This window comes from Engystomops pustulosus, chromosome 8, assembly GCF_040894005.1.
Source record: "Engystomops pustulosus chromosome 8, aEngPut4.maternal, whole genome shotgun sequence".
Classification (NCBI taxonomy): Eukaryota; Metazoa; Chordata; class Amphibia; order Anura; family Leptodactylidae; genus Engystomops; species Engystomops pustulosus.
The window spans coordinates 98563230-98576217 of record NC_092418.1 but is presented as its reverse complement, the minus strand read 5'-3'; the positions used below and the strand labels follow the sequence as shown (position 1 = coordinate 98576217).

Sequence of the window (12988 nt, the reverse complement as noted above, 5' to 3'; positions counted from 1 at the left end):
GTATAAAAAAATAGGTTATACAGAAAAAAAGATATGTTATATTGTACCTTTTCATTTGCATCTGTTGTGTGACTAGGCACTCGTCTCCTGGGAGTGGCTGGAAAGGAGCAGTTTCCCCCCCACCCTTGGGAAACGGCTTCTCCATGTGTCCTTTTTAAATATATGAATAACTCCCCTCACTCGGGATTGGCTGTAGAGGAGAAGGGGGTGTCGCTAAGCCAAGTGATTGGCGTTTTCATATATTTGAAAAGGACACATGGAGAAGTTCACACAGCAGATGCTAATGAAAGGTACAATATAACATATCTTTTTTTTCTGTAAAACCTATTATTTTTTTTTTTATTTTTTTTTATACAAAAACACTTGTATGGCAGTGTATGTACTATGCTCTGTGGGGACTGGGGGGGGTGCTAAAAATGGGTCTCCTGGTGACAGGTTCCCTGTCTGACACTACACAGAGGGCAAATTCTGCCTGATTTTTTTTGCCCAGACCTTATATACACCTTATAGGGTTAATTAGGTGATCTTTTAACCACCCACATCCTAATGGTGTACTTGTACGTTTTCCGGTAATGGTGGACTAATTTTTTAGATTCAGTAGCGCTCCCAGTGGTCACGGAGGTCTGGTGTGAACTTATCGTTTTATTTTGCTAGGGTCTGGTAATCTACACAGGACATTGAGCCAACGTAACACTCTTGCATACCAAAGAAATAATTATGCTCTCAACACTGCAGCTACCTATGCTGAGCCATACAGATCGATGCCGTACCGGTTATCAGAAGGCGGATATAACAGGATGCCACACGCAGCCCCAGCAGATGATGGAACTACAAGATCGCCATCGATTGACAGCATACAGAAGGATCCCAGGCAAGTAAACTATAGAAAACGAGCAAATAACTTGCTGAAGGCTATGGACACCTTTTGTACCGAAATATGTTTCATTGTACATTAAATAATAATAATTCCTTTATTTATATGGCGCACACAGATAAACCACTTTCTAAATGGTCATTATTCAGAATTTCCCCTCTGATTTTATTAGTTGACGTAAAGCCTGTATAATTCTACATCTAGATGGCTGTCCTGTTGCTCTACTATTCCCTCCTATATACTAATGTAGTTCTGGCTTCTGTCTATTATAAAATGGGCACTGTTTATTTTGAGGAGAGAGAGCGCCACCCTTGTGGCCTCTGCCTGGTATTGCTGCTTAGATTCTTTGAATTATTTAAGGCAATCACAGACCACTAGTAGACAGGAGCAGCACCGTTCCTATAGAGAGAAGTGGCTATAGCATCAATATAATCTCTCCATTCTTTCACTGTATTATTAGCAGTGTGCGATTACCCTGGACAGGAAGATTTTATGCTGCCATCTTCTCTCCTTACAGACGTCCTTTACCTTACATTACCTAGATATCTACTAATCCTTAATAAGCACCCTGCCTCCCCCTGTCATCTTATCACTTATCATTTTGCTTTGCTTGACATCTCAGTCACGTTCCTCCGTGGTCCAAGTGGCCGACATCACGCTAGCTGCGAAATGCCGGCTGTAATTGGTAAATCGTACTTCTTTCCCTGCTATTGGAATGGGCTTCAAATCAAGTGCAAGTCACGTATTTCATACCTAGAAATGAAATGATACCTTCTGGAATCTGAAGCAGAGCGTCCTGACCATAAATTATTTCTTGTTTTGTTGCGTAAAGTGAACCTGGCAGGTGAGAAGCTGAGCTCTGTGATATAAAAGCCTAGTACAAAGCTGAGAAAACTAGACAAAACTCCTAGCAGAGACCATAAGAGTCCTGATTACCCCGCCCACACACAGTGATTGATAGGGAGAGTCCTGATTACTCTGCTCACACACCGTAATTATTTCACCCACACACAGTGAATGACACTGTGAGTTGGGATTACTCCGCCCACACACAGTGATTGACAGTGAGAGTCCTGATTACCTTACCCACACACAGTGATTGACAGTGAGAGTCCTGATTACCCCGCCCACACACAGTGATTGACAGTGAGTCCTGATTACCCCGCCCACACACAGTGATTGACAGTGAGTCCTGATTACCCCGCCCACACACAGTGATTGACAGTGAGTCCTGATTACCCCGCCCACACACAGTGATTGACAGTGAGTCCTGATTACCCCGCCCACACACAGTGATTGACAGTGAGAGTCCTGATTACCCCGCCCACACACAGTGATTGACAGTGAGAGTCCTGATTACCCCGCCCACACACAGTGATTGACAGTGAGAGTCCTGATTGCCCTGCCCACACACAGTGATTGACAGTGAGAGTCCTAAATGCCCCACTGTCAGGACTCTCACTGTCCCATCTGGGAGTCCCCTCTAAATTTACTAAAAAGTCCCGCTTTTATACTTAATAACTATATAAGACTGAGCTCAACTTCTCTCCATCTAATAAATTCCACTCTCCTTCCCATTATTAGGAGGTTTTCTGTTAAGACACGTAGCAATAGATTAGAACCATTGGTGGAATCCAGGAATAAGACTTGTTCTTCTGTGCGTTGGCATCATTTCTTTTCTATTGACCTTTATGATGTGCAAACTGAGCCTTTTCCTCTATTTTTGAAAGCCATGAATGGATTTGTAAAGTACACAGACAATAAATGATAGTAAACCCAGTTCGCTGCACATAGCAAGAGAACAGCGCCACCTATTGGTCTAATTTAAAAGGCATAATGAAAATTTAGCAACGCAAAAACTCCATCTGTGTGTGGTACTGCATCCTGTGACCGATTACAGGCCCTTTGTCAACACATTGGGGTCCAAGTGTGTCAAACTCTGGGGGAGCTGTATTGAGAGTAATTGGATTTAAGTCTTCAGCTTTTGCCTTGTTTAGCTGCTTAACATTCCATATCATCCATTCAACATGGTGCTTGTGTAGTTCAGACCTATTCAGGTAAATGGGGATAATCTGCAATATCAAGAACATCCACTATACAGTGTATGGCGCATTTGCACCGAATATAGAGATGAAGTCTGCGCCCATTTCCTCCCGCTCCCTCATGTAGTACATAAAAATATGTTCACCTTAGTGTAGCTTCTGTCTATTTTAGTTGATGACTCTGTGATCATCTTATTAACTCAGAATTCTTTAGGCAACCACAAATTGTAAAACATCTGATTGCTGATGTTCCCTCGATCACTTTGGTGTTGGTTTTCATAAAATCCATCCAGCGCATCCATAGATATGGCCCCCAGAAGTCTGTACATTAGCGCATACAAGCAGAGGGGTGGTAACCGGGTTTTTTTTTCCCGTGGGGGCGTGGCTCGGTTTGCTGTATGAACATAAGCCCGCCTCCTTCGGTAGGAGGTGCTAATTCACATTAGGACTTTCAGGGGCCATATCTTTTGAACAGGAGTACAGATTTTTAAAAAACAAACACCAAATTGATCAGGGGAACCGAGGCAATCCCTTCAGTTGTATCATTTCGCTTTTAGCCCCTTTTGCTTAAATTCTTGAAAATGCCATAAAAATGCCCCATGTAATTCTTTTCAGCTTAGGCTTCTCCTACTACCTAATTTTACCTGTTTTTATTGGCTTGATAATTACCCATGAGACAGCAGCACTTTATGATGCCGCAGTAAGGTATTTGTGCGTGTGTTGTACTGGTTGGATAACTTGAGTTGGCACAAGCTTCGGGTACGTTGGTTTATTACTTGACTGAATATGCCAGGACCTGTCATGTACTCCTATCACGCTTGTACGAGGTGCCGGGGGATATACAGGTAACGAAACCTGGTCCAGAACCCTTATTGTCTGCATTATTCACTCTGTGACCCGGTTTCTGCTGTTTGTTGGTCCTATCGATCCGCCATGGCCCCGTGCCTGGTCTTGTTTCAGTCATCCAGCCAGCGTTCATGTTTCTCGGGTGTAATGCGATTAGCACTACATAGCTTTTTGATGTTAGGAGCTGCGAGATGTTTGCCGGCCTTTCTGATATCTCTACGTTCATGTGTTCGGGGTTTAATTTATTACCCCTGTTTAATATTAAGTGATGTCAAAAGAGCCTTGTGGTTTAATTTGCGTTACAAACTGCTCCAATCTACATTGTAATATGTGTTTTCTGAAAGGAATAGCGAGCAGGTTGTCCTCCTGACCTGGTTATAATAGACTTATAATTTATTGCTGAACAGAGAAGTTAAAGGACCACGAACAGCACATTTTCTTATACAAGAAAAGAAAGGAATTATGTTAAAAAATGTTTGCACTGAATATCCGTTGCAGATTCTAGGGTGACTCGCACTATGGCCGGAGCTGGCCTCGAGTAGTGGGCACTGGCCGGAGCTGGCCTCGAGTAGTGGGCACTGGCCGGAGCTGGCCTCGAGTAGTGGGCACTGGCCGGAGCTGGCCTCGAGTAGTGGGCACTGGCCGGAGCTGGCCTCGAGTAGTGGGCACTGGCCGGAGCTGGCCTCGAGTAGTGGGCACTGGCCGGAGCTGGCCTCGAGTAGTGGGCACTGGCCGGAGCTGGCCTCGAGTAGTGGGCACTGGCCGGAGCTGGCCTCGAGTAGTGGGCACTGGCCGGAGCTGGCCTCGAGTAGTGGGCACTGGCCGGAGCTGGCCTCGAGTAGTGGGCACTGGCCGGAGCTGGCCTCGAGTAGTGGGCACTGGCCGGAGCTGGCCTCGAGTAGTGGGCACTGGCCGGAGCTGGCCTCGAGTAGGGGGCACTGGCCGGAGCTGGCCTCGAGTAGCGGGCACTGGCCGGAGCTGGCCTCGAGTAGCGGGCACTGGCCGGAGCTGGCCTCGAGTAGCGGGCACTGGCCGGAGCTGGCCTCGAGTAGCGGGCACTGGCCGGAGCTGGCCTCGAGTAGCGGGCACTGGCCGGAGCTGGCCTCGAGTAGCGGGCACTGGCCGGAGCTGGCCTCGAGTAGCGGGCACTGGCCGGAGCTGGCCTCGGGTAGCGGGCACTGGCCGGAGCTGGCCTCGGGTAGCGGGCACTGGCCGGAGCTGGCCTCGGGTAGCGGGCACTGGCCGGAGCTGGCCTCGGGTAGCGGGCACTGGCCGGAGCTGGCCTCGAGTAGCGGGCACTGGCCGGAGCTGGCCTCGAGTAGCGGGCACTGGCCGGAGCTGGCCTCGAGTAGCGGGCACTGACCGGAGCTGGCCTCGAGTAGCGGGCACTGGCCGGAGCTGGCCTCGAGTAGCGGGCACTGGCCGGAGTGGGCTGTGCATCCCAAATAGGTAAATTAGTATTATAGGGGACCCTAAAAACCACATCATTTAGTAGTCAAAATTTTGGCTTTTGCATTTGACTTGTTCCTATGAATCTAATATATCCGACCCCTTGACAGTTGTCACTGTCACCAGATAATCAGCGTTCTTCACATCACCCGTCAGCGGCTTTAGCTTTAATGGCTGTTCTGTGTATAATGTGACGGCTTTTCCTGCTTCATTTTACTTTGTCCTTTTTTAGAAACTGTGTTGGGTATTAAAATGAATTCAATACAAGAAGCCATAATAATCATTCATGTAACTTTGTCTCCAGGTTTTACCCCAATAAACAACCAGCCCCCCAGGTAGAGTATGAAATCCCCCTTGTAGAGTTCCCTCTTATATGTAAAATAACATAATTTAACCTATAAATAAATCTCCTGCAGGTGTAGTGTAAGGCGCCCTTATTTTCAGTTCTATAGCACCTAGAAACAAGATTTTGGGTGTAATTTCAAAATCTAATTTTTCTTTTTTGCTAATTTTGCTTCTGTGAGCTACAGACCCCGACGATACTGAAAGTGAAATTTGGGATTTTTAAAAGTATAACACAGTGGTCGTAGCTGGTGGGATTCAAAATGTTACCAAAAAAAGTGCATCCAAAATGAGCTGTGATGTGTTTAAAATGACACCTTATATTAGCGTTTACAGTACCTCATGCTACCTATAAAGGCCCTCTTCTGTAAGATGGTGCTGGTGGGCCAGAAGTATAGTCCTTTCTTCCTGTAGATCCAATCCGTCTAATGAAAAAAACACATAAACTGCACAACGCAAATTAAGGTAGCTGGAACTAATTTTTCAGCCCACATACCCAAAACCAAAGTTTCGTAAGGGACCTAGTTTGATGATGTGGAACCACAAACCTACAAAAATATAACTCTACTTCTGCTCATTTTCACACGAGAGAGAATTCTAGAAACAACATTCCCATACACCACTTATTGGGGCTAGTAGTTTAAGGAGATAAAATTTGGTACCTAGGTTCCCTTTAAGTGAGTAGTAGTTTGAGGACAGTTGAAGTAAATAGCTACAGGCAGCTATCGATCTATAAATAGGTGTGTGCAAAGATAGCAATAACGCCTGTACAAGTGTCTATTACGCTTGTACAGGCAGATTTACTTTGAACAATTTTACTCTTAACTTCTTTTCCCTCTCCCTCTGACTGGTTGCTAGTTGCAGTCCATTCATTGCAGCAGCCGGCAGGCTGATAGAAGATCATGTGACCGGAGTGCAGATCTCTGGTCACATGACCTTTTGCAGCAGTGGGGAGTGTGCTTTACTCGTGCCCATGTCTCCGTGTAAACTTCTCGATGGGATCTATCAGTGTGACAGCCCGATCCTGTATTACTAAAAATTTCATACTCCTTCTCGACTAAAAATACTCTTCAAAATGGTGAAAGGCCTATTATTACGTATATTATTACGTATATTAATGTTATAGTGCGACCTCTGTGTGTGTATTTATTATAGAGACTCTGAATCGGTGCTTGAAAGAATCCTATTTTCTTATTTCAGGGAGTTTGCATGGAGAGATCCCGAGCTTCCTGAGGTCATCCATATGCTGCAGCATCACTTCCCTTCAGTGCAAGCAAACGCAGCCGCGTACCTGCAACACCTCTGTTTCGGGGACCATAAAATAAAAATTGAGGTAAGAGAAACGTGGGAAACGTGTTTGTGCCGGCTTCAGCACATACAATAACGCATTGTGCTATTTTTGTTATTTTTATGTCTGCATCAATTAGGGAATCGTGACCCCCATTACACATTATTGGAGTTTGGAACAACCTAAAGACGTACAGAGAGACATAAACGGAAGAATCTTAAAACATTTTAAAAAAATCCTGATAAATATGTGTTCAAACGTGTGCTGGGTTTGGATAAATAAAAAATAAATGTACCATATATACTCGAGTATAAGCCTACTTTTTCAGCACAAAAAAATGTGCTGAAAACCCAAACTCTGCTTATACTCGAGTAAAAGAAATATAGGTTTTACCAGGTAAAATAAGGGGCCTCTGCTTATACTTGGGTCGGCTTATACTCGAGTATATACGGTAATCCCGTCTTGTGCAGCTAAAACGTTCCAAGATTGAGTTGATTTTTTTAATTCTTTTTTGCTATTGCAAAGGCATGCCTTACATCCACATGACTGCGCCTGCCAATCAGTGGCCTCCACAGGGATCCCGTCATGTTCAAATGTGTGGAAGTGATTGGCTGCTGCAGTCACATGACGCAGCGAGGTAAACCTAAACTGACGAAAATTCATCAGAACGCTTGCACCGAAGCAGCGCAGGATTTTAATAGTCAGTAGTTTTACTCCTAAAGCATTCCGATTTTTAATGTATAAAACTGGTTATCATGTCTTTAGTTCAAAAGAATGTTAGGAATTTCCTAGAAATTTCCTTTCCATTAAAAATAAGGACAGACGGACTTGGCGCCGCCTAGAGCGCAGAACTCTGGTTATTAATAGTCAAATCATTAGTAGTAGAGTTATTATCGGTGGTTTCTGAAGACTCGATGCGACGCGTGAATAAGCTTCAGTACAGAAACCATCTATGAGCCAATGAACTGAGACGACAAGTTACTTGATGGCGTGCTGCAAACAATCTTTTTCCAATAGCCGTCAGTCTGCGTGCGGGAGGGGCGGGGAGGGGGCTTTGTATTCAGATCAGTGACCCGACTGCTGCCAAGAGTGACCGATCTTTACAAAATACAGCGGCTTTTAAGACACGCGAGAAAAACTCCGAAAAATCCATCTAAAATGACCCGCATCAATAAATAACAAAGCGTTTTCCCTATAGCAATAATTGTGTTTTAAACTCCTCCGAAATTATAGCAATCTTTTCCCTGTCACCGAGTAGCAGCCACGTTCAGGCGGCAGGAATGAAACGCTGTTATTTAGGTCGAACCATCTCGTCTCTCTCGCATGAATTGTGGATTTTCACCATCATCCAAATTGGTTGTATAATAGTAGGCGTTCTCCGAATCCTCACTGTTGTAGTGTTTCATGTCAAAGGGAAAGATTTTTCTGTTTTATTTTTGTTTAAATTTTTTTCAAATCACCAGCGAGAGATTGTCTACTGATAGGACTAGAGATATTTTGATTTTTAAAATACCATTGGTTTCCCAGTTTGTGCAGTGTATAGCTGTAGTGTTTATTGTGCTGCTGTGTGTCTTTTGCTTTGTTTTACAATCAAAAAGTTTGTGGGAACAGGGTCGGCTCCAGGTGTCTGTAGGCCCTTGGGCGACAGAGCCTCAGTGGGTCCCTTTGCAGTGAACTGTTATGGCGGCATTAAAGATTCAGAAACTAAAACAGTCTCGTGTTCCCTAAAATATTCCTTAATTTATCATCCCAAACAGCCCCCCTGTTTCATTAGGTACAGCCCTGCCTCACCCCCATGGATTCCTCATGTACAGCCTTATGTGGGCCCCCCCAGCAGCTCAGGGCCCCAGCACTTGCCCAGGAATGCCCAGTGCTGGCGCCGACCCTTTGTGGCAATTACAAATAAGTTTCTATACTTTTCACTCTTTCTTCTTTCTTTATCTGTCAATATTCAGACCACGCGCAAAAATATGGGTAAAGAATTCAACATTAACTAGGAAACGCAAGGAGGGAGAATGTACGTGCAATATCCCACTATAAGGCCTCGTCCATATGAACGTTCTTTAGCTAGAACAAGGCTTGATGTAGTTTCATGGTTTTATATATGATCCAAAAGCTTGAGCGTAAATTATGGCCATTGAGCACCGGTTGACATCCTCTTGTTAATCTCATCAGGTTTGTCGACTCGGAGGAATAAAACATCTGGTTGATCTTCTGGATCACAAGGTCCTAGAAGTTCAGAAAAATGCATGTGGCGCCTTGAGGAATCTTGTATATGGTAAATCTACTGACGAAAACAAGATTGCGGTGAAGAACGCCGGTGGGATCCCAGCTCTCCTGAGACTACTGAGAAAAACCAACGACCAAGAAGTAAGAGAACTGGTAACCGGTGAGTGGAGCGTCTATACAAACCTAATCAATGCAAATGTAGTTGTTCAATGTTTTGATGGATCCCTTGGCCTTTTTGACGCTGATGCTCAATCCATAACATCATTATCAGAACTGTGGGGGTCTCGTGTCTGGAGTTATGTCTGATGGGTCACAGCATAGGCCTTGTGTGAGGTTAGGTATGGGATAGGGAAGAAGGGTTTGAGCAAAGGAACTTTAAGAAGAACACTTAAGTCAAGAACCACGCATCGTATCATACTTGTTCTTCACACTCTGGGTCACAGGGGGATCTTTGGTCAAACAAAAGATGGTTCTGTAGCCTCCAGAAGAAGCGAAAAGATGTGTATTATATGGGATCATTTACACAAACTTGTTGGGGATGAAGACTGGCATGGGCTCTCAGCTGTATAAATATTATAGCCCCTACAAGTCTGGAAATCACTTCCTACATATGGTACTAGAATCGGCTTCTTGGGTTCCTTTTGCTGTTTTCAATCTGTGGTTTCAGGACCTGCAAAGGTGGTCCCGAAATGGCTCTTGTGTACATGTATATTGAGAGTAGTAACAGATGTAAGAAGATTTCATGGATGAAGGTCCTTCTCGGTATAAAATTTGGTGGGTTTGTGTGGCCATGGGCCCCTAACATGCTACCACCCAAACCGCCTACATTATAACCACTACAAACTCCCATGCCGACAGTGGCATAAATAGTAGAGGCTGGGCCCCATTGCAGACTTCTGAATTTCGCGCTGGAGAGGAGGAAGAATGAGCGCTTCTCACCCCTCTCCATAGAGCAGCCCAGGGATGTCACAGTAACACAGTGAAATATGTCCCATATTGCGCCATTCATGGTCACGGCACGGTGAGACAACATGTGCTAACCGCACAGTGACCGGGCGTCATTGGGGAACGATATACGGCGCCAAATTGTGTGTGGCCGCATATTTGTCCCCATTATGTTTGTGTGAGTTCATATATGAGATCATATATACATATCTGTGCACAAATATACACAAGAAGTGCCACCCACAGCATATATATATATATATATAATATACACCATACAGCAAATACACATCAGATATACACAGCCATACATTTATACACTGTTACACACAATGTGCAGCATAACATGTATATAATAGCACACATCCTCCATTCTTTAGTGTGGCCGGTCAGATGGCCGGGCCCCTTGACACTGTGGGCCCGTAGAAGCTGCTATGGCTGCTACGCCTGTAGTTATTGTGATGGTCTCAGATCTGAGAAATGCAGCCAGAATATAGAGACTGGTTCTGCTCATGTGATGAGCCCTAAAGGTAAACCTTGAGTAGGGAATGCAGCTGCAGTAGCTCAGTGTGTAGGTGAGACTGCATCCTGTATTACTACAGAGGGTATATATGTACAGAAACGAGTGCACTCTGAATTACACTGTGGGCCCCTAGCTAACTGTGTGAGCCATACTGAGGATGTGAGTGATACAGGTCGTATTCTGCCCTTGTCCAGTGTATGTTATCATATTTGAGCGGTGACCGGAGCAACAAACGCCGTGTGATTTATATGGAAATGGAAGTGCAAATGGCGCGGCCGCTAATTAAGATGTTTGTAATGCTGAGTGTCCTATGATTGCAGAACGCCGATGCTTCCCGCTACTGTTTTGGTAATTTGTTTCCTCTGCAATTTCCATTATTACTATTATTTATTTAAAATCATCTCTGACGCCGAGTGCCCTGATTATCTAATGCATTAACATTCAGTCTCAAGCTGCTATGATATTGGCACAAATAATTGAGCGCCGTTCATGAATTTCCTAACCTAATGTTCTTTTTTTTTTTTTTTCTAATTTCTCCCCCGACATAATTCACAAATGAAAAAAATGCCGCCTTGATAAACAAGTTCTCGGGCTAATGATTGATTTAGCTCCTGGTAAATGTTCCTGACCGGGTACAGCCCCCTCCTGCGTTTCGCTGTCACATTGCCGAGTACACAAGCTCATTATTATTTTATTATGGATGTAATTATCAAAATGATCTTGCACAAATATGATTGCCAGTCAGGTTTTTAGGATGTGACTGCAGCTGAGTCAGTAGCAAAGTTGGATAAGACATTACTTTATAAGCCACGCCCACATAGAGATGCAGTTATGTGGCACTTTATGGCAATGAGACGTAACACTGAGAATGCGGTGTATTTTACATCACAGACACGATTAACATCTCCTCCTCCTCCCTGTACAATGACCTTTATTTAGATAACCCTGACCCATCATTACATCACTACTGACAATAGATGATGTCACAGCTTATCACCTCCTCCTCCCTGTACAATGACCACTATATAGATAACACTGATCCATCATTACATCACTACTGACAATAGATGATGTCACAGCTTCTCTCCTCCCCCTCCCTGTACAATGACCTCTATATAGATAACACTGACCCATCATTACATCACTACTGACAATAGATGATGTCACAGCTTCTCTCCTCCCCCTCCCTGTACAATGACCTCTATATAGATAAGACTGACCCATCATTACATCACTACTGACAATAGATGATGTCACAGCTTATCTCCTCCTCCTCCATGTACAATGACCTCTATATAGATAACACTGACCCATCATTACATCACTACTGACAATAGATGATGTCACAGCTTATCTCCCCCCCCTCCCTGTACAATGACATATATATATATATATATATATATATATATATATATATGTATATGTATATATGTATATGTGTGTGTGTGTGTATAATAACCCTATATATATCGGTATCCTCTGATCTATTTTTAATATGCCTATCAGCCTAAAGTGTTTCATGGGCATGTTCCAGAGCCCCTCTTTGGTCCAGCTCCAGAGCTTTCTCTATGCCCTCTGTTGCACTTAAGAGACATCCACCTCCTCTTCTGGACCTCCATTCATTCCTCCATGTCACTGTCCTCCCACAAATGATCCCAGAAATGATCTTTGTATTCAACGGTTCCTTCGCTCCATTGTGCCAGTACTCAGTATAAACCAAGGTTAGTACAATGGGGATGCCGTAAGAAAGCTTTACTGCACATTGGTGGCATCCTGTGAGAGTATAATGATGTGGCCTAATGAAGGAAGGTTCAGAACTGGTGGTTGTATCTGAAGTGAGGTGGGAGCTGTAGAGAAAACGCTGGAGCCAGAACTCAGAAGGGCTCTGATAATGCGCCTTGAAGCACATCAGACTAATTAGCATATTTTTAAGCAATGATTTCCCGGTGGAGGGGGGAGATCCTTTTTTGAGAGATTGAAGCACAAGTATGTATCGGTTGTGTAGAGAAAGACCTTCAAAGAGGGCTAAAAAGCCCTGATAAGTCTCCTTTAACCTCATTATATAGAGTTTGTATTATCCATTCCCTGCACAGTCTTGTCCCTCTCGAGCTGCATCTATGGATTTGCATTTTGGAAATTAGCTTTCATCCAAAAGGAGAAATGCTGTCTTGTTAGTGTCACCCATCGGAGATGGCTACTAATACAGTGACGCTAGCTAAACTGCTTTCTACTGAGAGAAAGCTCATTTGCATACGTTCCCATAGTGCATTGCAGATAACAGCTTTGTGTCCCTAATGAGAACCTGAAACACAACCCACTATTCATTTTCATTCTGTCAATTTTCTAATCAATATAAAAAAAATCCAACTTTCCCAGAGTGTGCAGAGTGGCGACAGAGCTGAATTATCAGGGGGTTGTCCATTAGCAGAATTATGAGTGCAGCTCTGGGT

General features: G+C 44.1%; 1 protein-coding gene across 8 annotated transcripts in view; it reads left to right on the top strand.

Moving 5' to 3' along the window:
- Positions 1-12988, top strand: part of PKP4 (plakophilin 4) — a 181670-nt gene that overhangs the window by 133981 nt on the left and 34701 nt on the right. For 7 of the 8 annotated variants that reach the window (XM_072121960.1, XM_072121963.1, XM_072121964.1 and 4 more), the window contains 3 exons: positions 655-871; positions 6754-6886; positions 9017-9230. In XM_072121960.1, coding sequence (XP_071978061.1) covers positions 655-871; positions 6754-6886; positions 9017-9230 — 564 coding nt within the window. The remainder of the gene's footprint in view (positions 1-654; positions 872-6753; positions 6887-9016; positions 9231-12988) is intronic. The other variant, XM_072121961.1, reaches the window with a different exon arrangement.